This window comes from Scyliorhinus canicula, chromosome 7, assembly GCF_902713615.1.
Source record: "Scyliorhinus canicula chromosome 7, sScyCan1.1, whole genome shotgun sequence".
NCBI classification, from domain to species: Eukaryota; Metazoa; Chordata; class Chondrichthyes; order Carcharhiniformes; family Scyliorhinidae; genus Scyliorhinus; species Scyliorhinus canicula.
In genome coordinates, this window is record NC_052152.1 from 52564038 (window position 1) to 52588839 (window position 24802).

Sequence of the window (24802 nt, forward strand, 5' to 3'; positions counted from 1 at the left end):
ATAAACAAAGACATTTATTTTAAAATTGTAATACATTTAAAAAATGCAATAAAATCTAAAATTAAAAATTGGTAGGAACAAAACTGCCTCATCCCTCAAAAGGCAGCCCTGAAAATTTGATGGGGATCCCAGTAAACTATGTTCCGACAAATGTTTTACCACCAGTGTATTCTCCTGCCTCCCCTTGCCTGAACCCAATAGCCCATCATGCATTAATAGAGCAATCTGCTTCCAAGGAACTGTGGGAGGATGCTGAGGCTTGAAGCTGAGGTTTCAAATGGAAAGCTATAGCAAGCCCATGAGAAAAGGTTTGTGTCGAGTTTGTTTGATATATAATAGCTGATCAAGGATCATAGAATTTACAGTGCAGAAGGAGGCCATTCGACCCATTGAGTCTGCACAGCCCTTGGAAAGAGCACCCCCCCCACCCTATCCCCAAAACCCAGCAGCCCCACCTAACCTTTTTTTGGACACTAAGAGCAATTTAGCATGGCCAACCCACCTAACGTGCGCATCTTTGGACTGTGGAAGAAAATCGGAGCACCCGGCGGAAACCCACGCAGACACGGGGAGAACATCCAGACCCCACACAGACAGTGACCAAGTTGGGAATCGAACCTGGGACCCTGGAGCTGTGAAGCAATAATGCGACTGAAGTTACATTTTTTGCACTCTTTTGATATAGTCACACTTGAAGACAGAATAGTCCACTTGTGGAGCCAAGTGTTCACCCACCTGATTTTGAGGCCCCATATGTAAAGACTTTGCTGTGAGGAGACAATACTGATGTAACTTTAGTGATGCTGCATTTCCAGCACACTGCCTCACCTCAACAGAAACTGGAGTTGTAAAAGTAGCCCTATGATATTAGCAGAGTTTATTGGTGAGTTGTACTCTCATTAAACAACATTCACTGCTTGAAAGACATCAAGGTTGAATTTTTTCGAGAGGATACTGGAGGACATGTACAGAAGTTGAATCTATAGCATTTGAACATATTATTCAATGTTTTAATGTGCACCCTAGATATCAATGAACAAATCTGACAAATGGTCAGAAATGAGCATATACCCCCTGCCCACATCATATTGGACACCTAAGAAGTCATTTAGCCTGAGGAATGGGTGTGGCATACTTGAACCTCCAGCTCATTAACCACACATTCATGCAGTGTAGTCCTTGTGCGTGACAACATCATAACAATGCTGCATGGCTTTTCTGGGTCTTCTCCATGCCTAACCATAAAGAGAGTTGCCAAACACAAAACGATGACTCTTGAATTTCTTTGACCACTGTAATTTTTACAAGGAAACCACTCGGTAAATTGAAGAAAGTTGCTGGGCGTGTTCTTGGCCCAGTAAAGCAATGATGTTTCTCTCCATTAGATCAGCAGTAGGATTGCAATGTAAAGAAAGAATATCTTCCAGGTTTGCATGTGCATCCAGGGTGCCTGTGAACAAGGACTGGTCCTTGTCTTGTAATCTGCAATAGAAATGTATTCCTGTGAGAACCAGTTGTGTTAAAAATACCATTTGAGAACTGAAGAGTATAAATTGACAAATATTTGAATAAAGTATCAGCAAAATGATTGGTTGCTGAACACCTCCGGGTGCTCCGGTTTCCTCCCACAAGTCCCGAAAGACGTGCTTGTTAGGTAATTTGGACATTCTGAATTCTCCCTCTATGTACCCGAACAGGTGCCAGAGTGTGACGACTAGGGGCTTTTCACAGTAACTTAATTGCAGTGTTAATGTAAGCCTACTTGTGACAATAAAGATTATTATTACAGGACACAAGACAGAGGAAGAATTAATGGCAATCGGAGGACAAAGAACAGTGCTCAGTGAAAACAATGCTTAAGAACAAGTGACAAGTGGCTCAGTGGGGGAAGGGAAAGGGTATTTTTCATTGGGACAATAAATATTTGGATAATAAAAAGTGGTCAAGATTGAGGAGAAAGGTTAGTCTAAAGTTGTTGAACTCAATGTAGACTCCCAAGGGCTGTAACGTACCTACTCAGAACATGAGGTGCTGCTCCTCCAGTTTGAGCTTTACTGGTAAACTGCAAAAGGCCAAAAACTGACATGTGGGTGTGAGAGCAAGATGCTGATTTGAAGTGGTAAGCAACAGGAAAGTTGGAGTCATGCTTGCGTACTGAGCGAATGTATTTCGCTTAATGGTCACTCAATCTGTACTTAGTCTCCTCGAGGTGACCAAGTTGAAGGAGGTGCAAGTGAAATGTTGCTTCAAGCTAAATGAGTGTTTGGGGCCTTAAATCATGAGGAGGAAGGATGTAAAGAAAAAGGTATTTCACATTCAGCGATTGCAAGAGAAGGTGCCGTGGGGAGGGGATGAGGAGTTAGTAGTGATGGAGGAGCGTATCAGGGTTTCACAGAGGGAGCGGTTCCTGCAGAATGCTGACAGTGGAGGAAAGAGTTGGTGAAAATGGCAGTGGATGATCCTCTGAATGCGGAGGCTTATGGGGTGAAAAGTCAGTATGAGGGAAATTCTGTCATGGTTTTGAGAGGGGGGGAAGGGGTGAAGGCCGAGGTGTGGGAGATGGGTCAAACACAGTTGAGTTCCCTTCAACCACACCTCAGTTAAGGAAAAAAGCAGGCATGTCAGAAGTGCCATTTATTGGAACAGATACGGTGGAGGTGGAGAAACGGGTAGATTGGGATGGAGTTTGAAAGGAAGTGGGGTGTGAGGAGCTGCAGATCAGGTAGCTGTGAGAATTGGTGTCAGGGTAGATAATCCAATACATTTCTCCCTCACCTTTGTAGTATTATCATAAATGTAAGAACTGCAGGGGTTAATTAAATGTTTAGAATGTGGGCAGCACGGTAGCACAGTTGTTAGCACTGTGGCTTCACAGCGCCAGGGTCCCAGGTTCGATTCCCCGCTGGGTCACTGTCTGTGCGGAGTCTGCACTTTCTCCCCATGTCTGCGTGGGTTTCCTCCGGATGCTCCGGTTTCCTCCCACTAGCCTAGAAAGACGTGCTGTTAGGTAATTTGGACATTCTGAATTCTCCCTCCGTGTATCCGAACAGGTGCCGGAATGTGGCGACTAGGGGCTTTTCACAGGTACCTCATTGCAATGTGAACCTACTTGTGACAATAAAATTGATTTAAAAATTAAGAATAACTACTAGAGGGAGCTACAGTTAGAAGTATATAAGGCATTGATGCTAAGCCTTGTGAGGAGAGAGTTAATTAGAGACAGACTGAAGTAAAGATAGTGTGAGTAAGAGCAGATCATAGTTTCTAACAGCATAGAGATTAGTTGTAGGTGAGTGTAGTTTATATGTTAATAATCAACTATGTATTATTTAGGAGTACGTTTCGAATCCAAATTCCGAGTGTTAATAAATTTATAGCTTTGCTCAAGTTCGAGCTATTTTGTGGTCTTTGTGAACACTAAGCCAGCCATCCTGAATTTAGCCACACAAAGAATACCACAACTCTAACTCTGAAGAAGAGTCATACGGACTGAATATGTTAACTCTGTTTCTCTCTCCACAGATGCGGGCAGAATTTCTGTGTCCACTGCATTTTCTGTTTTTATTTTATATTATATCAAAAGCAATCTTCTTGACTTTCAGTGTCGTTGCATTATCGAAGAGAGCAGTCTGTTGGATGCCAGTCTTCAAAGAATATCTTATTACTGTCTTAAAACTGAACATTAAAAAAATCTACGTTCCATTTGTGTACTAGAAGAGCTGTAGCTCGCCACAAAACTACACTAGCTGCAGCCAATTTAATTCTATCCCAATCCCTATTTCATCTTTGGAATATTTTTGCTTGGCAGCGTTTTAAGTAGGTCAACAGATTTGCAATGTTAGCTATTAATATCTGAATGCAGCTATTGCATTTTGGCAGATAGTCATCCATCAACAGAATCGAAACAGCGTCACCAAGAAAATGCCATTGCCAAGTGTGTGGCTTAGTTATGTGACTCCCCTGTGTGTGCATATGTGATTTCAAAATTAAAATGGCTATATTTGTACAGAATCATTCAGGTTTCAGACGTGGCCTTGTTTAACAGAATCGCTGAAATTCTAATCAAGGGAGGTCTACAACAAGGTCTGACTGCCAGACCAAAAGCAAATCACTTGTGAAGATGAAATGAAATGAAATGAAAATCGCTTATTGTCACGAGTAGGCTTCAATGAAGTTACTGTGAAAAGCCCCTAGTCGCCACATTCCGGCGCCTGTCCGGGGAGGCTGGTACGGGAATCGAACCGTGCTGCTGGCCTGCTTGGTCTGCTTTAAAAGCCAGCGATTAGCCCTGTGAGCTAAACCAGACAGGGTGAGACGAAAAATAAGAAGCTCATGCTAACCTGCAATGTTTCTTTTAATAAATTTAGAGGACCCAATTCATTTTTCCAATTAAGGGGCAATTTAGTGTGGCCAATCCACCTACTCTGCACATCTTTTGGGTTGTGGGGGCGAAACCCATGCAAACACGGGGAGAACGTGCAAACTTCACATGGACAGTGACCCAGAGCTGGGATCAAACCTGGGACCTCGGCGCAGTGAGGCTGCACTGCACCACCGTGCTGCCCAACCTGCAATGTTGTAACATTGTAAAGTGTACTGCTTTTAAAGTGTAGCACTGTTTATCCTCAATACCTATCTGAATTAAAGACTATATCAGTACAAAAACATATTAATGTACAGTACAGTTAGCATTTTAGCACAGATGACAGAATTTAAAAATATGGCACTTTGAATGCTTTTATACAATATAGCAAGCACTATTACTAATCATAGAATATGGCATATATAGATTTTGATGACTGTAAATTTACATATTTTCAAATATTTGAACAAATAGTATTATTGGTAACACTATCACCAGAATAGGGTCTGTCCAAATACATACCTTGTATTCTTGCTGGTTTTATATACACTGTTGTATTTTCAGTGAACTTATGGGCAATATTATACCAGGATTTATCTGGGTCCTGCACCCACTCTCTAGCCTCACAATAAAACTCTCCCTGATCAAACACTTGTAGTTTGCAGATGCTGAGTTTGAAGGAAGTGACTCCAATCTTGTCCAGTCGTACATCTCCTGATGCCTGTCTTTGTTTATATCTTGCTCCAGAATGGAGAATGAAATCTCGTGTCAGAGAGATGACCTCGAGATTCTGATCTCCCTTCCGTAGGTACCATGCGACAGCCACGTGCGTGTGCTGGGATGTTTGCCTGGATACTTCACAACTCAGTTCCAGGGAGTCACCTTCAACTTTATCCAGGGTCTGGGGTGCCAATACTGCCCTGAGTGTGTCTGGAATGACTAAAATAAATAAGAACAGTGATATTTTTCAGTCAAATGCGACGTTGAATTATTGAAAAGAACAAACTGCCAGTTAATGATTTCTATTTGTTTTTAATCAATTAATTAATTAATATAAATAAATATTTGAGCAATGCAAAGTTTCCATATGATAAAATTAAATATTCCTGTAATTTGACTGAGAACAACAACGACAAACTATATTTATCATGTGTCCTTTACATTGAAACGTGTCCCAATGCACTTGACATAAACATTCGCAAACAGAAATCATCACAGAAGCAAACATATTGGAAGAGGTGACCATAAATGCACAGACAAAAAAACTGGACTTGAAGGTGGGACAGGGGCTAGGATTGTTGTAGTGGCAGGGCCAAGTGGTTTAGGGAGGAAAGCTGCTGTGTTTAGACTCCATATAACTTAGGACTCATCTGCCAATGGTGGGATGAAGAGATTTCAAGATGCGCAAGAAGGCAAAAGTGAAGAAATGCAGACTGTTTGGAGGATTATAGAGCTGGGGAAGGTGAGTGATTGGGAGCAGTGGGACTGTAATAGGATTTGAACAGGAGAATGCTAATTTTGAATCTGAGGCTTTATTGGCCATGGGGATAATGTAGGTGAGCGAGGGCAGGGATGATGGATGTTATACTTAGAACATAGAACAGTACAGCACAGAACAGGCCCCTCGGCCCTCAATGTTGTGCCGAGCCATGATCACCCCACTCAAACCCACATATCCACCCTATACCCGTAACCCAACAACCCCCCCCTTAACCTTACTTTTATTAGGACACTACGGGCAATTCAGCATGGTCAATCCACCTAACCCGCACATCTTTGGACTGTGGGAGGAAACCGGAGCACCCAGAGGAAACCCACGCACACAGGGGGAGGACGTGCAGACTCCACACAGACAGTGACCCAGCCGGGAATCGAACCTGGGACCCTGGAGCTGTGAAGCACTTATGCTAACCACCATGCTACCCTGCTGCCCATTCAGGAATCTTGAGTTCCCATGGCACCTTTCAGTTTGGCATCTCCACATCCTTTTAGTTTAACAGTTATGGACTTGTTCTTCTAATTGAAGGCCTAAGGTGGCATTGAGGTCGAAGGCCAGCTTGATCTAGTTAAATAGGCTTGAGAAGCCGAATTGCCTGCTACTGTCTCTTTGTTCCTCTGCTCCTAATGTTCCAACCTGTTTCATTACTAAAAGGCAAATGACAAACTTTGCATTTATTACTCTAGTGCACATAATCTGTCTTTCCATAACAATTCCCTGTGACGTGCACTTTAGAATTAGAGAGCCTTAACCAATGCCCTGCCAAATTGAGGGACTCACCACAAAACCTCCCACAACTTCCAGACGTGATGCCCATGCCAAAGGGCACCAAGGACATTGGAGCCCGAGTGCCAGGGACATGACAGGGCAGTGCAATAGCGGAAGTAAGCCAAAAGCACCTTAATGCAAACTGGATGACTGTCCCTTTTAAATAGCATTAGTAGCAGAGAGCCCATGTTGAGCTGTGGGTGATAAACCAAGGCATCCACTGGACTTGCGTGTCCATATTTCAGTTAGCTAGAATGGCTGTGTGATGCCACAATCTGCCCACTGCAAGGGCTTTCCACATATTCATTCCATGTCCATGTTCGTGCCCTTCACAGTAGGGGATAGCTTGCACACCACACTGGAAGTGGCCAGAAGCGCCATGTGCATCATTTCCTCATTTCATGGCTTCTTTAGCATTGGCAATTGTTTTGGCTCAGATGGACTTAATGGTTATTTTAGTATCACAAAATTGAGCTGCAGCATGCCAAGAGTATCAGCTATAAAGATCAGCTCATTATAATGATGACTTAGGCTACTGACTGTATTGATCATCGTAATCAGGCTGTACTCTATACGGTGATTTCATTTCACTCTCAGTTTGATTTGCTGTCAGTTCGACCTCCTATTGGTTTCCAGTTAATAGGTACATTATCAGAGGGGGTGATTCTCCGGCCATGTTGCTCCAGGTCAGGAGAATAGAGGGAGAGGCCCTAAATGGGGGGCGCGATTCTCCGATCATGGGACAGAGTGTCTGCGCCGTCGTGAACGCCGTCCCATTTCACGACGGCGTGAAACGGGCACGGGCAGTAGCGATTCTGGCCCCCACAGGAGGCCAGCACGGCGCAGGAGCAGTTTATGCCGCTCCAGCCTCACTTTTTGGTGCGTATTGGGGGTGGCGCCGACCCGCGCATGCACAGTGACCTTACTGAATGCTCCGGCCCCGACGCTACATGGCACGGGGGTTCAGGGGCCGACGCACAACAAAGTAGGCCCGGGGCGGGGAGAGGCCGGCCCGCCGATTGGTGGGCCCCGATCGAAGGCCAGACCCCATCGGAGACCCCCCCCGGACGGAGCCATCCCCCCCCCCACAGGCTGCCCCTGACTATTCGCGCAGAGTTCCTGCCGGCAGCAACCAGGTGTGGACGGCGCTGGTGGGACTCTGCTTTTTCCGCGCGGCAGGAGAATCAGTGGCCCCGCTATGTACAGCAGCCCGCGACCAGCGCCGCGCCAAACCTGCCAGCGCAAATGGCGCCGATTTTCCGCACCTCAGAGAATCTCGCGTCGGTTTTGGGGCGGCGTAGCGCGGTTGTGGCGATTCTCCGACCCGGCGCGGGGCTGGGAGAATCGCGCCAGGGGTTCATGCCGGGTACCAAACAGAACATGATGCTCCTGGCCTGCTGCAGGTGGCATAACCAGGTTCACGCCTAGCGAGGGCGTGAGCACTTGATCGGCATATTTAAATATCAATTTAAATATGCTGGGATGGTTTGAAGCTGGATTCTCCCGGCTCCTGGTATTCTACCCGCCGCTGGCACAGTGTGAAGCCAGTAGGAATTGCCACTTGTCTCCAGCACTGGAGACCAGACTTGATGCCCATGCCAGGGGGCACCGTGGACATTGGAGCCCGGGTGGTCAGGGACATGGCAGGGCAGTGCATCCTGGCAGTGCCAAACTGGTACTGTCAGGGTGAAGTGACAGGCTGGCACTGCCAAAGGGTGGGCCTGAAAGGGGCGGGGTCTGAAGGGGGTATGAAGTGGGAAGTTGAGGTAGAGCATTTAGTGACCCCCCATAGCGGAGTGTCACTCACCTTGGGCGGGGGGGGGGGGTTCAATGTCATTGGAGATGGGGGGGTAGGGCACTGGTACCGGTGAGGTCATAACTGTCCCTACATGTATTGATCAATGGCTATGTACAGTGGTGCTATTATATACAAATATATTAATTGGTACAACTATATACAATTATACATCGATATACGCGCATATCACCACAGGGGCGGACGGTCGGAGGGCGGGCCATCCATAGGGATTACCTGCCATCCAGATGGGTTTTGGGCTTCTGGAACGAACAGTTCCCTCAATCGTGGAGATGCAGTCGCAAAGCCAGGGACTGCATGAGGAGTTATCATAAGAACATAAGAACTAGGAGCAATGAGATCATGGCTGATCTTTTGTGAATTCAACTCCACTTTCCCGCCCAAACACCATAACGCTTTATTCCTTTATTCTTCAAAAAACTATCTATCTTTATCTTGAAAACATTTAATGAAGGAGCCTCTACTGCTTCACTGGGCAAGGAATTCCATAGATTCACAACCCTTTGGGTGAAGAAGTTCCTCCTAAACTCAGCCCTAAATCTACTTCCCCTTAATTTGAGGCTATGCCCCCTAGTTCTGCTTTGACCCACCAGTGGAAACAACCTGCCCGCATCTATCCTATCTTTTCCCTTCATATTTTTATATGTTTCTATAAGATTCCCCCACAGCCTTCTAAATTCCAACGAGTACAGTCCCAGTCTACTCAACCTCTCCTCGTAATCCAACCCCCTCAACTCTGGGATTAATCTAGTGAATCTCCTCTGCACACCCTCTAGCGCCAGTACGTCCTTTTTCAGGTAAGGAGACCAAAACTGAACACAGTATTCCAGGTGTGGCCTCACTAACACCTTATACAGTTGCAGCATAACCTCCCTAGTCTTAAACTCCATCCCTCTAGCAATGAAGAACAAAACTCCATTCGCCTTCTTAATCACCTGTAAACCTACTTTTTGCAACTCATGCACTAGCACATCCAGGTCTCTCTGCACAGCAGCATGTTTTAATATTTTATCATTTAAATAATAATCCCGTTTTCTGTTATTCCTACCAAAATGGATAATCTCACATTTGTTAACATTGTATTCCATCTGCCAGACCCTAGCCCATTCACTTAACCTATCCAAATCCCTCTGCAGACTTCCAGTATCCTCTGCACTTTTCGCTTTACCACTCATCTTAGTGTTGTCTGCAAATTGGCGAGCATCCAGCACCTGCAGGCACAGATGGAGGAGTCCAACCACGTGCAGGAGCAGGGTTGGTGCCAGCCATGTGTGCCACCCAGACCAACACCACATGGGTGGCATTCGTGGTGGAGGCCATGGGGGCAAGGGTTTCAGCAATGGTTCAGCATGTCCAAGGCCTGGGGCAATCTGTTCAGGCAGTAGCTGAGGCCCAGGACAGGGCTGCCCTCTCACAGGCATGGCCCAGTCAAAACGAGCCATGGCTGAGAAGGTCTGTGGCATTCCCTAGGAGCTTGCCGACGTGGCACAGGCAGAGAGGAAGATGGCAGTCACTGGCTGATGTGCACAGACCCAGAAGGTGGTGGCACAGTCACAACATGATGTGGCGCAATCCTAGACGGAAGTGATCCACTCACTGTGCTCCATGGCTGTGAGCATGCAGGCCCTGGTCGAGACGGCAGTGGTCCTCCAGGACTGGCAGCACCAGGTGGCGGGAGAGCCTCAGCGATAGCTGCGTTCGCACCCCCATCCCATGGAGTAGCCCAGGGGCCATCTGCACTCCAAGGGGGGGGAGGCGGAGGTGATGGGGCCCATGCTGATGACTCCCACAGGGAAGATGCCGGGACACCGCAGCACCTCAGATTCCTACCTTCCTGGTCCTGGCACATCTGATGGGTAGTGGGCAGAACAGAGTGGCACCACGCCACCCGGGACACCCGAGCAGCAGCCAGGTCCATCCAGGCCCGGTCACCCCAGAAGACTTCTGCCAAAGGGGACCCAGGGCGCAGGGCAGGCTGCCTCCATTCCTGATGTACCATCTGGGGGATCCACCTTAAGACCAGAAAGGTAGATACCAGCTAGGTTGGCACGGGAGCAGGGCACAGTTTAGTGATGGGGGCTGGGACATGTATCTGTAAATATGATGTCACATCAAACACCTGTACAATGTTACAACCTGCCTCAGTGCTCTCTATCTGTTGGGTGTGAGGGGTGGGCTGTTGTGGAATGGTGCAGCAGGTGGGGGGGAGGGAGGGGGGGAAATGGGTGGATATTGTGGGTGGGCTTGGCTCAGTGACCGCAGTTCAGCCAGCGCTCACCATTCCGGTAACCCACCCCCCCAGTCCTGGTCCCCACATTTGCCAACACAGGGAATCGATGGGACCGTGTGATGGAATGGCCAGCTCGCATGCAGGGATCACCCAGGTGGACAGTGGAAAGTGCTTCTGTGGGCATGAGAGGCGGTGGCATAGTGGTATTGTCATTGGACTAGTAATCCAGAGACCCAGGATAATGCTCTGGGGACCCGGGTTCGAATCCCACCACGGCAGGTGATGCAATTTAAATTCAATAAAGTATCTAGAATTAAAAGTCTAATGATGAAACGATTGTCGTAAAAACCCAACTGGTTCACTAATGTCCTTCCGTTTAGGGAAGGAAATCTGCCATCTTTGCCTGATCTGGCCGACACATGACTCCAGATTCACAGCAGTGTGGTTGACTCTTAACTGCCCTCTTGTGGTAAACCACTGTTGCACCTATATTAGGTGATGTATGGTAGGACCTGTACTACAGGTACGATGGTAGGCTCTGCCTGCTGGCTCCGACCAGTAGGCGGAGTATAAATATGTGTCCTCCATGCTGCAGCCATTTTGCCAGCTGCTGTGGGAGGCCCCACATCTTAGAGCAATAAAGCCTCAGTTGTATTCAACGCTCGTCTTTGTGCAATTGATCGTGCATCCCCCCTCAAGGGAAATTAGGGATGGGCAATAATGCTGGCACAGCCTGCAACACCCACGCCCGATGAATAAATAAAAAAGATGTCAAATGATGTGGAGCATCAAAGCTCATCCCAGAGCAGGTTGTCATCATTCTCTATCCCATGGACCAGTCCCGCCCCACTGTTACTGCCAACCCAGGGCCCGCGCACCCCCCCCCCCCCCCCCCCACAATACGGCAGCCATGTATCACCAATGGGATTTCAGGAGGAGGGGGGCAGGTGGTCGGCATCCCACCCTCCCCCTGAATGGGTGAACCTGAAGGCGCACATTTTGTGCGGCCTCCCATGCCTGCCTGGGCCCCATGTCCAGTCCATCCTCATCCTCCCCCGCATCCTGCTCGTTGGACAAGGCCTGGCATCATCTTCGTCCTCCAGCACATCGCCCCCCCACCCTGTTGCACGATGTTGTGGAGGACACAGCAGGCAGCCACGGTGCAGGCGACCCTCTCAGCATCATATTGGAGGGCTCCTTCAGAGTGGTACCTGAACCGCATCTTTAGGATGCCGAAGCACCTCTCGAGCACGCTCCTGGTCGCTACGGGGCTGCTGTAGCAGGTCTCTGCATTGGTCTGTGGCCTCCAGCTAGGTGTCGTTAGCCATGACTGCAGTGAATAACCCCTAAAGCCCAGGAGCCAACACCCCAGCCGGGGGTACGCCTCGAAGAGGCCGGGAATCGTCTTATGTGCCTGGATAAAGACATTGTGCACAGTGCCTGGGTATCGGGTGCAAATGTGCATAATGCGCATCTCATGGTCACACAACAACTGCGCGTTCATCGAGTGGAACATCTTTCAGTTTGTGTAGAGCGGCCTGTCGTCTGCAGCTGCCTGTAGGGAGACCATCCCGTCAATCACCCGCTGGATGCAGGGCATCTCGGTGATGGCGGCTAACCCCGCCGCCCGGACATCCTTGTGGGCTCAGTCCACATTAAAATGGATGTAATGTGCCGACTGGGCATAGAGTGCCTCCATGACGGTGTGGATGAACCTGTGCACCAATCTCTGTGAGATCCTGGACAGGTCCCCACGTTGCGTATATTTCAGGGCGACCATCACCTTGATGGCCACCGGGAGTAGGTCTCCTCCCCCATACTCCCGCGATGCCAGGTGCTCAGCCGGAGCCTTCGCCTGTCTGGTTCACAGGCCCTCCAAAAACATCCGCTGCTGGTACACGTGAGGCCTCATGTGGCACCTCCTTTCCACCTCCTCCCCCTCGGCCTGTTGGGTGGCCGGCTCTACATCCTCTGCGGCTGCCACCTGTTCCTCTGGGCAGGCTCTGCTGCTGCAGCATGTTCCTCCTCGAGCACCTCCAGCTCATAAAGCCACGTTGTAAATCCCAGGGCTGCGGTGACGAGGAGGAAGGCAACCATTGCTGGTTGAATTCCAATATCAATTGTCTGCAGGGGGTGAAAGGCCGACATGTTAGCATGGTGCGTGCCCCCATGCCCAAACAGATCCATGGGACTACATGGTGCCCTGGTTGGCACTGCGGGCTCTGCCCCCGCATGCCCCCCAACTCTGACATCGCTGGTGTCCGGCACCATTGGGTTTCTGATCGCGGTGCCCATCCCTACTGCCGGGGTACTGTCGCCTGGTGGGGTGGCACGTTCCACAGCCCCCGCCTGGCGCCCAGTGTAGGGGCTACTATGGTTGTTGTCCTGCGGCGGGCCACATGGTGCCCATTGGTGGTAGCGGTCACTTGGGGGGAGGCGGTATGGCTGGGGGCGGGGTGGAGGGTGGGGGCTGGGGTAGTGGGGCACCCATCCGGCTGGTGTCACTCTGCAGAACCAGGCGCCAAGGTGGGTGCTCAGTGGGGTGTGCAGCAAGATGGCTGCCATTTGGCCACAGCAATGGCTGTCCAAGCCTAGACCCCATCTCAGTCCCCTGAGGGGGTCACGTCAGCCCCCCCCCCCCCCCCCCCCCCCCCCCCCCGCCAGTCTGGCCAGTGTCAGGACTGGCAGCCCACGGTCTCGCCTTTCCACGTCCCATCTCCTCTCTCTCCCTCATCAGCCATGATGCCTGTTTCCTGATTTTTTTAAAAAAGCGCAAGTGAACCTCACTGTCTGGAATTCCCCCCAGTAGAGGTGGAAGATTGCGAAGGCCCTGCAGAATACCAGGGCAGGCCTGTTAATGATAGACTAACAACGTTTACTGTACGTGTGGTGTGGAACGCATAGACTCAAGGCACCGGAGAATTGCGATTTAGCCTGAAACCGGGGCCCGTTACGATTTAGATGTCTGAACGGATTGTTTGCCCAATTGCGTTCCCAAATTCCGGCGTCAGACGATGGAGAATCCCACCTAATACATTTTTATATTGATTTCAGAAATGTCAGCTGCGCAGAAGACTGAGTATAAAAGCTTCCTTGTTCAAAGTCAGATATTTAACTCGGATTTGATGTGTGGGAGTACCTGAGCAATTTACTGTTCGATTTACCGGCACAACAACATCTTCTGTTGAGTGTGGTAAATGTGAAATGATGTGCATTCTTTTCAAACTCCTCTCTGTGTCACTGGCTGTCAGGGCAATGGTACAGAATGTAACAGTCAGTGGTAAAAAACACAAGAAGAAGAATGGGAGCATCAGCATTGAATATTTTCTAGCTGCAAACACAGATTACAATCTGGAGCTAAAAGTCCTTTAATTTTGAGGAAATAATGTACCAGAATTATGAGTAACAGCTACAATTATTTGCAGTGCTGGCTTTACTTATTGCCTCTTCAGATAGGCTGCGATACATATTGTGAGATTACACTTTCCGTGATGTTTCTATTGAGATGTATGTTCTCTATCGGTATTTTTATTGTCTGAACATTAAACGTTAAGCACAAGCTTTCTGTGAACCACTGAGTGACCTAATTTGCAAAGCAATCTACGATTCATCACAAAGAGATAATAAAGCACCACATGCACTTAAGTTAACATATTGCACACACCCTATAAAATGATCTCATGCTTTAGGTGCAGTAACAAAGAAGTTCCTCAGAAACATGTTTTCATGCATATTTGCTTTCTCTGAGAACTCACAGCACACAACTTAGGGATTAAGAAGAAGTATTACACTGACAATAGGCTTGGCATTATATAACAGCCAATGCAGGCTTAAAGTGGTCGACACCCTCTTGGCACAGTCTTAGTCTCTGTTGGTCTTAGATGAGGCAACTGAGTGTAATGCATCCAAGTTTGCTAATGGTGCAAAGTTAGGTGGGGAAGGAGCGATGAGGAGGTTGCAAAGGGATATAGGTGGGTTGGATGATGGTTGGGCAAGTTTGATGGCTCGAGGCAATGCCAGGTAGATGGAAGTAATGAAGTACAAAGTGCTTTTGACAATTAACAAGGGTAACTGATATACAGGCACTGAATGTGGCCAGGGGGCAATTATGCAGGACTTCACAGCAGACACCCAAGTGTCTCCAAAATGGCCCGGAGCTACATGTTATAGCCTAGCATTGACACGGAGATCGTGAAGTTAGTGAAACAGTGTACCCGGTGCCAGGAGCACCAGAAGCTCCCTGCTCCCCGGCAGCTCCACTTCAGCCATGGGAGTGGTCTGGCCGGTCATGGTCCCACCTCCATGTGGATTTTGAAGGCCTTTTCCAGGGGGCAATGTACCTTTAACAGTAGATGCGCACTCCAAATGGATGGATGTACATCAGATGTCACTACCGAACGGCTCCGGTAGAAGACCTTTAGTGTTCACGGACTCTCGGAGATCCTCATATCGGACAATGGCACTGTGTTTACTGGTTTGGATGTGTGGATCTTTTTGAAGCAAAATGGCGTCCGTCATGTCCGTACCGCGCCTTATTACCCGTCCTCAACTGGGTTGGCAGAACGTACCGTACAGACATTCAAACTGGGGATGAGAAAACAGACCTCGGGCTCACCAGAAACCCACCTCACCCTCTTTCTATTCTACTGTAGGACCGCGCTGCAAGCTACCAGCGGGGTGATGCCCACGGAGCTTTTGATGGGTTGTCGTTTGCGCTTGCGATTTAGCCTCGTTTCGCCGGTCTTCAAGGATAGGATCCAAGGCCAAAAAGAACAGACCGGAGCAAAGTGTGCCATGATCGTGTGAGAATTCGCCGCTGGCAACTCCATTTATGTCTGGAATTTTACCGAAGGGCCATTATGGATTCTGGGAATGGTTTAAAACCCTCCTGGCCGGTGTCATACATGGTGCGGGTGCAAGTGAAGGACTCGAAAAGGCACAAGGGCCCTCTTGGGAGCCGGGTGGAACAGGTAACGAGAACTGACCACGGACCCCCAGCCCGGTGGTATCCCTCCCTCCGGAGCAGTTATCGGTGGTAACTGGCTGGAGCCTGCGACGCGGAAATGCGAGAGATTGACCAATCTGACCAGGAGTCGGACATGGAGGTTTTGCCAACAGACTTTGACGCAGGTCCATGGATGACCGAACGAAAGGAAGCGGAAACTCCCAGACATTCGAACCAGGAAGTGATGCACCCCGGTCCATTATACCCCTCTGGGCCTGGAACGACGGGAGCCAGAAAACCAGCCTTTAGCGAAGAAGGCAAAGGATTCCCCCCCACCTTCCGTCGACATGAGGGGGGTGGGGGTGGAGGGGCTAGGAAAAGAGTGGTGTTATAGCCCTACAGGAGGCCCAGGGATCTGCAACATCAGAATCCCTGTGGTCTCCGCTGAATACAATCTACCCAGATGAAGGGGCGGGGCTAACCCCCCTTCTCCTAGGATGGCTGGGACATAAACACCCCAGCCCAGATATGGATCAGGTGCAGGAGACCCTTTGGGGAGTAGGAGGGGATGTACAGTAACCAGAAAAATGCCGAACCTTTCCACAGACGTCGCTTCCAAATGGTCACTTACCTGAGACATTACAGGCAAATTCACATTCTGGCTCCCAGGTTCACTCTGACCCCGCTTCCCGGGACCCTCATGGGTCAGAGTTCGTGTGCTCCCTGCACGATGGGTCCCGAGCCAGTTGCATGGACCGCCAGGGCAAAGGGGCCATGCTACCACATCCCTCCCACCTTAAGTCCCTCAATTAATAAATGGACAAACAGGCTGTAACCAATAATTATATTCAATATAAGACTGAGGAAACAAAGGGGAAGAGCGTTCAAACAGTGCATCAGAGCGTGTTAATTTATCAGGAACTTTCCTGGGCCTCAACGATCGTCTTTATTCCCAAACTGGTTCCTCCAACTCAGAGGTATGAATGTCGTCACAATTAGCAGAATGTTCTTGAGGGTCACACTGGTGCACGATATGTTCAATGTCCTTCTCTAAGCCAGGCCACATGTTATAGCTACGAGCGAACATTATCATTTTTGTCTGGCCCAGATGGGTTCTATGCAATACTTGCAACAAGGGCTCTCAGACTGGGGGTGGAACTACCACCTGGGAACCCAAAGTATGACTCCATCCTCACAACTCAGTTTGTTCTTATGAGTAAGTTACAGACTTAATTGGTCAGTTAGTTGTGGTGCCACCTGGTCAAAATCATGTGTTTTACCTTGGACAGGACTGGGTGTCGTTGTGGCCAATTCTTTATGTGACCAACCAAAACTGGCAAGGTGTCCAAAACGTTCAATGCTAAGACACTTTCTGGAGGTATCGATGGGGTGCTATACTCTTTGGAAATAGGAGCTGACTCAATGCATCAGCATTCAAAATCTTTTCCCTGCCTTTGTTTAAAGATGTAGTCATAGGACAGCATGATGGCGCAGTGGTTAGCACTGCTGCCTCACGGTTCCAAGGACCCGGGTTCGATCCGGGCCCCGGGTCACTGTCCATGTGGAGTTTGCACATTCTCCCCGTATCTGCGTGGGCCTCACCCCCACAACCCAAAGATGTGCAGGGTAGGTGGATTGGCCACGCTAAATTGCCCCTTAATTGGTAAAAAATGAATTGGGTACTCTAAATTGAAAAAAATAGAAAGTTGTAGTCATAGGCCACCAGCAATAATGCCCACCATTATACTCTGGCCGGGGCAATTGGTGGTATTGACTTATCTTGAGGAAGGAGCCCGAGCAGGGGCTTATGGTCCTTTATTAACTTAAAACGTTGGCATTAAACATGCTGGTGAATTCCTTGACTCTGTAGATTATGACAAGGTCTTCCTTCTCAATTTGCACGTATTTATGCTCAGCATCAGAAAACATTCCTTAGGCAAAGGTAGTTGTCCTCGCTGAGCTGACCTCCATTGTATGAGAAGTGCCCCTATCCCTTACAGCAAAGCATCGCAGGCACAAATGATGGGTTTTCTTGGGTCAAAATGAACCAGTCGGCTCAAAGGTTGCAAGACCTGCAAGAGCATAAGCAATTGCGCCAATTTCGTTGTGAGATTTGGAATAAAACTACCATAATGGTTTTCCATCCCTAAGAAGGACTTTTAACTCTGTTACGTTCTTAGGTGGCAGTCCTTTTCCTATGGCTCTCACCTTGACTTCAGGTTGGTGCAGGCCCTTTGAACCCTAAGTAAGTGACCTCACTCGCTTTGGAAAGTGCACTTTTTACATTTGAAATGGATTCCCGCATCTCTCAATCTTCTCAACACCTCTTTGAAAACTTGCTAGATGCTCCTCCTATGATGGTCCCGTTATTAGGACTTCACCCACATAGACCTGAACCTTTACGATGCCTTGAAGGAGATTCTCCATTTTGCAGCTCTTGGAATATTTAAAACTTGCTGGTTTATTTTGCACAGGCCAAGGAGATGCCAAAAGTGTATTGGAATAGACCTTTGTGCATGTTAATTATTGCAAACATTCAGGAATCCTCATCTAGCTCCAGTTGCAAGTACACATGACTGAAGTCGAGTTTGCATGTGAGGCTCTCCGCCAACTTTACATAATGGTGTTAATTTTTTAGAATTGGGTATTTACTTGGGCTGTTTGGTTTATTGTAAGCTTGTAGTCCCTGCAAATCCTAACTGAGCGGTCGGCTTTAATACAGGAACGATGCGGGCTGCCCACTTTGAAAACTGCACAGGTGTGATTGCTCCAAGTTCTTCCAGGCATTTAAGTTCGGCTTACACTTTTTGATGCAAGGCATTAAGACTGGTCTTGCACTAAAAAACTTGGGTGTTAAGTCTGGGTTGACATAAATCTTGGCCTTCACTCACTTTATTTGATCCAAATCGTTCTGAAACACGTCTTTGTATCTGTTGAAGACTTTCTGAAAGATGCTGTCCGAGGTTTAAAAAATGTCCAACCAATTTAACATGATTTGGCGCAATCAATCTCACCCCATCAGACTTGGTTGATGCAATAATTATAACACTAATTTTTATTAGTATCACAAGTAGGCTTACATTAACACTGCAATAAAGTTACTGTGAAAATCCCTTAGTCGCCACGCTATGGCGCCTGTTCATACACCGAGGGAGAATTCAGAATGTCCAATTCACCTAACAAGCACGTCTTTCTGGACTTGTGAGAGGAAACCGGAGCACCAGGATCGCCTGGGCGATCTCAATCGTCCTGTCCAGGGTAGTCTTCATTTTCAGTCAGCCATTTCTTCTGCACACTTTTTGTGTTAATAATGCAAAGTTAACTATCACGCAATATGTTGCCCACATAGAAACACAGAAAATAGGGACAGAATGAGCCATTCAGCTCTTTGAAACTGCTCCGCGATTCATTATGATCGTGGCTGATCATCCAACTCAATAGCCTGATCCTGCCTTCTCCCCATATACTTTGACCCCCTTTCCACCAAGTGCTATGTCTAACATACAGGGCGCAATCTGACAGAAAATTTTCAAAGTGTGATAGCAAGCGGGAACAGTCGGGTGTTTCCTGACGGTCGACCCAGCGAGGTGTCACCAATATCTAATGTTAATTAGGGCATTTAATGATGCCCCACGGGCCTCATTCCGGAAAAGACTGTCCTGCCAGCTGGCCCGTGTTTGGCAGCTCCTCGCTACGGAGGGGGAGGAGCCCTTAAACCAATCCCGCAGACAGCACGCAGCCATGCCACCGCGCAGAACCAGACCCACGATTCGGAGATGCCAGACTGTTGCACGAGGTGAAGTCCAGACCGGATACCCTGTTTCCCCGAGGGGTTGGAGGATCAGCCACTGGGCAACCAGCGCCACCTGGCAGGCAGTGGCAGCGGCTGTCAGCATGGGGGGGTTTTACTAGAGCACTGGGAGGAAACCCACGCAGACAGGGGATAACATGCAGACTCTGCACAGACAGTGACCCAAGCCAAGGAATCGAACCCAGGGCCCTGGCACTGTAAAGCAATGGTGCTAACCACTGTGCTGCCATGCCACCCCTGACAATGATCATAGGTCATTCGATGACCCCTGACAATGACTATAGGTAACTGGGCATCTCGTTGCTGATATGACACTGGAGTCATAGTTGTTCCCAAGGTCTCTCCCATATATGTTGCCAACTTGGTTGTTGTCTCACACAAGTTCAAAGACCTCCTCGAAGATATTTAAATGCCACTCACTGCTACAAGAAGCTCAACGTGCTCCACCGGGTCACAAATATGAGTTGGTTTCGGCTCCGGCACTGGTCCCACCTGCCACAGACCCCCCTCCCGAGGACATCTTCCCCCATTGCCCTGACTTCCACCCTGTTACCCTCTAATCCCCCAAGCCACAAACCAACATTCCCTGCTATTTCTCAGGATGCCAGTCAGTGAGAAGGGGGACCCTGCCCGGCACACGGATCCCCGGCCACAGCAGGGACCTCTGGGCACTGAATCTCACACCCTAGACACCAAACCCCCGCCAGGTACAGAACTGGGACAGGCCCCAGGTACACACTCAATCCACACTCTGATCATGGGGGTGTCCCCAGTGCTGTGGCCTAGCTCTTTGGTGTATGGTTGTTGGCTGCTGCTCCTGCGGTTGTGCAGCCTTTAATGTTCAGGTAATGTGTCCAGGTCACAAAGTCTGAAGGGGTGCCACGCAGTAACACCTGCCTGCAACACGGCATGTCTACCCACAGGTATCCACTTGTGAGCTATGAAGTGCTCCTATTACTGACATTGCCAATTCTCGATTGGCGATATCCTTCGGCTGTGCGGCCAGAGGCCGGCACGGTCGGTGGGGGTTAGAGTGACCTGCACCAGACTATCACGGATGAGAGTCTGTATTGGAGGTGTTCGGTGGGATGGACAGGTAGAAGCTGAGTTCGCCCCTGGTATGGGTGTACACAATCCGGGGGGTGACATGTCAGACCCACGGGCACTAAGCCCCCTGTCCCCCAGCCCGGTGGCGGCTAATACCCTTGACGGGTCCTGACCCCCCCCACCCTGAACCGGAGACTACCCAGTGGCCCCCGGGCTGAGTGCCCATTTACCAAGATAGCTACCCACCTCCATAGCAGCCATTTCGATAGCTTCACAATTTTAAATAGGTGTGCTAAACGGCACCCACATGACTGCAGTTAGATCACGGGTGGCCGTTAGATAGAGGGTCCTTGCTGCTAATCGGATGAAGATTGGCTTCAATTGGTGATTATTCATTTCTCGCCACATTCATCGCCATCTTGCCAACGGGAGTGGGCCAGTTAGATCGGAAACTGATTGGCACCTGGCACGCTTCCCAATTAATAATAATAATAATTGCTTATTGTCACAAGTAGGCTTCAATTAAGTTACTGTGAAAAGCCCGTAGTTGCCACATTCCGGAGCCTGTTCGGGAGGCCGGTACGGGAATTGAACCCGCGCTGCTGCCTTGTTCTGCATTACAAGCTAGCTGTTCAGCCCACTGTGCTAAACCAGCCCCGATTTCAGACTCCCCCATGATCTAATTGTTTATCCTTCTCCATTATTTCATTTGCCCTGAAGAAGTAATGGAATTGCTCAGTATATTGATTCCAGTCTTCGGCCCCCTGGTCGAATGGGTCTATTTTCCCAATCACGGGCATTTTTCACTCACTGTTCTCTGGTACTGTCGACCTTTTCCAACTCTATGTGTGTCTTGGAGGCTTTCCTCCCCTCTACGAATTTGACGTCTGTGACTTGGGGTTGATCCAGTTTATACTTGTCACCAATGTGGTGTCTCAAGGCAATACCAGGTAGATAGTAAGTGTTTATTGGCAACTAACAAGGGTAACACATGTACAGGCACCAAATCTGTAATATAAGTGTTAAGATGCTGAATCACGGGTTCAGTCTGACAAGAACCCCACTCCTTGGGACCTGTACTAATCCCTCATGGGTCAGGGTTTGCGCTTCCAGTTTGCGGGGGTAGTGCAGCATAGTGATTAGCACAGTTGCTTCACAGCTCCAGGTCCCAGGTTCGATTCCCGGCTTGGGTCACAGTCTGTGCAGCGTCTGCATGTTCTCCCCATGTCTATGTGGGTTTCCTCCGAGTTCTCCGGTTTCCTCCCACAGCCCAAAGACGTGCAGGTTAGGTGGATTGGCCAAACAGATTGGGTGGAGTTACTGGGTTACTGGGTTATGGGAATAGAGTGATAGTGTGGGCTTGCATAGGGTGCTCTTTCCAATGGCCGGTGCATACTCGATGGGCCGAATGGCCTCCTTCTGCCTTGTAAAATCTATGATTCTGATGCTGTGATTCCTCACGATGGGCCCTGGGCCAGTCATGTGGACCGTGAGGGCACGTCCCTTAAAGGGGTCACGCGACTACAACAAGAACATGGCAGATGGGTATAATGTGGTGAAGTGTGGAGTTATCCACTTTGATCGCTAAAATAAAAAAAAATATTTTTTGAATGTTTAAAGACTGGAAAACGTTTGCATTCAGAGTGGCCTCGGTGCCTTTGTCCATGAATCAAAGAAGGTTAACATGCAGGCAGAGCAAGCAATTTATATGTTAGTTTGTTACAAAGGGATTGGAATACAAGAATTATAAAGTCTTACTACAAATATCTAGGGCATTGGTGGAAACACGGTTGGAATACTGTACGCAGCTTTGATTGCCTTACCAAAGGAATGACACATTTTCCCTCAATGAAAATGAAAATGAAAATCACTTATTGTCACGAGTAGGTTTCAATGAAGTTACTGTGAAAAGCCCCTAGTCGCCACATTCCGGCGCCTGTCCGGGAGGCTGGAACGGGAATCAAACCGTGCTGCTGGCCTGCTTGGTCTGCTTTCAAAGCCAGCGATTTAGCCTGGTGAGCTAAACCAGCCCCTGGTGCAATTAAGGTTCACTGAACTAATTCATTGGATGAGGGGTTTGTCCTATAAGGAGGGATTGAGTAGGCGAGGCCTTATATTCTGAGGTGATCTAATTGAAACATATAAAATTCTTAAGGAGCTTGACAAGGTGGATGCTGAAAAAATGTTTCCTCTTGCTGGTGAATTTAGAACACTGGTTCAGCCTCAGAATAAGTACTGAGGTGAGTAGAAATTGCTTCACTCAAAGGATTGTTAATCTTCAGAACTCTCTATACCAAAGCTGTGAATACTTGGGGCGTGAGGGAATTAAGGGAGCTAGGGACAGTGCAGGAAAGTGGAGTTAAGTGGTAGGTTAACCATGATCATACTGAAGAGCCGGGTCAAAGGTCCTGATGGCCTCCTCCATTTTGTTAAACATAACATACTTTTATGTTTATGTATCAGTCTGAGACAGTCTAGACCTGAGTGTAATAAAGTTTCAAGTTTCCACCACCACTTCCTTCTCTTTAACAGAAATGAAATGAGGAACTTGGGCATGTGGTAGGATCAAACTATGTGAACTATTGAACGCATCAATAGGGTTTGATGTTGCTACTCCACAATTTTCTGGTAGTACTCACTATCTTTTATGAATCTATACAGTTTTGCTATTCTCTAAACATAATTTACTATGAAAAATTATACATAACAGGTGCGAATCAGTGACCCCATTGCCCCCCTTGTGGATCTGGGTACAATAGATGAATCGCGAGGGAGCCTCAAATCGGGTTTTGCACCGGGCGCCGGGCCAATCAGAGTCACCCTCCCTGGGCGAGATCCTGAACTAAATTTTTTAATGAGCTGGATTCACTGGGGCTCATCGGCCAGGCCTGGAAGATCTCGTCAGGGCACCATTTAGTACTGGACCACACAAACATGAACCAGGCATAAAGGCACATGGAGGGGTCTCCTAGGTGATTGAAGACCTCTGGGTGGATGGGGGCAGGGCAGGATGGCACTCCCCCGGGCACCTTGGCACTGCCAGCCTGGCACCATGGCAGTGCAACCCTGCCACTGCCAGGGTGCCCGGGTGCCACTGGCAGGGTGGCAGGCTGACAGCGCCAGGTTGACACTGCCAGGGGTCGGGTGGCTTTGCCAGGTAGAGGGTTGGGAGGTTGTCGGGGCTTCCCCTGGGGGAAGTGAGAGGGGTCAAATGACATGGGGGGAGGACCTGAAAGGGTGGAGGGGGGAAAGATTGGCGCTGCCACAAAATGGTGCCCTGATCTGAACTCGCCAGCAGGAAATCCCTCTAAGTGCGGCCTGGATAAAAAAAACAGCAAAGTGCCGTTGGATAGCAAAGTGTTTCTCGGTGCTGTAACCGCTGAGAAACACCCACTAAATGTGTCTGGGTCCTGGGTCTGCTGAATCGTGCCCTATATGTTCCTTCTGCATGATAGTACTACTGTGCTGCTCCTGGTATAACCATGTTTGGTTGTGAATCTGCTACAATATCATGATGATTGATTCTTGTTTTTTTCCAACCTTGGTAGTATATCCTGAAATATCAATTCTTTGTTATTTTGTCAGTGACGTGGATTGCCAAAAATTGATCGCCCCACATATTAGGAAGTTTCAACCCGTCTTAAAGTCTGATGAGGATTGAGGGAATTCAAATGACCACAAGAACCACAAAACAGCTTTACTGAAGAAATGGACAAGTGCACTTGCCTGCCAGAGTCATCATGGCTCGGTACGACCCATGGTATACACGGTCCATGTTGGGGGTGTGACACTCATATTTCCCTTCATCTGTTTTCTGCAGCTTTGTAATGTGTAACAGCACCGAGTCTGCTTTAATCCTCTGTATATAGATCTCATTATTCTGCACCCTCTTACTATACGCGGCATAAGGGAAATCGGAACTAGCTGTGCTGATAATCTGGATTTTCAGTGAAGGCTGATCTGGTTGAAAGATAGACCACTCGAAGTTCTGCACTTGTGATTCCTGATATCCACTCACATTGCACTGGATGGTTATATGGTATCCTTCAGTCCGGACAAGTGGGCCCCTTTGTGTTTGCACTTGTCTCTGAGCAACAGACAGATCTGCATCAAGGTATAAACAAATGCTTTATTTAATGTGTATACACCAACCTCTTCTGAAAAGACACACGCCCAATAAAAATAGAAAGAGTACAGAAACATCAATGCTGTTGAGTGAGCAAAGCCAGATTTCCCGTGGAACTAAGGAAGAGCGAAATGAAATGAAAATCGCTTATTGTCACAAGTAGGCTTCAAATGAAGTTTGAAGGAGGCTGGTACGGGT

The 24802-nt window shown here is 48.5% G+C and overlaps 1 protein-coding gene across 1 annotated transcript in view; it reads right to left on the reverse strand.

Annotated features, from left to right (window-relative positions):
* Positions 1-1301: 1301 nt before the first annotated feature.
* LOC119969083 (immunoglobulin superfamily member 2-like) overlaps positions 1302-24802 on the reverse strand; it is a 32880-nt gene continuing 9379 nt past the window's right edge. The window contains exons 2-4 of the mRNA XM_038802284.1: positions 24205-24582; positions 4886-5125; positions 1302-1501 (exon numbers count right to left, since the gene is read on the reverse strand). Of these exons, the coding sequence (XP_038658212.1) occupies positions 1302-1501; positions 4886-5125; positions 24205-24582 (818 nt within the window). The remainder of the gene's footprint in view (positions 1502-4885; positions 5126-24204; positions 24583-24802) is intronic.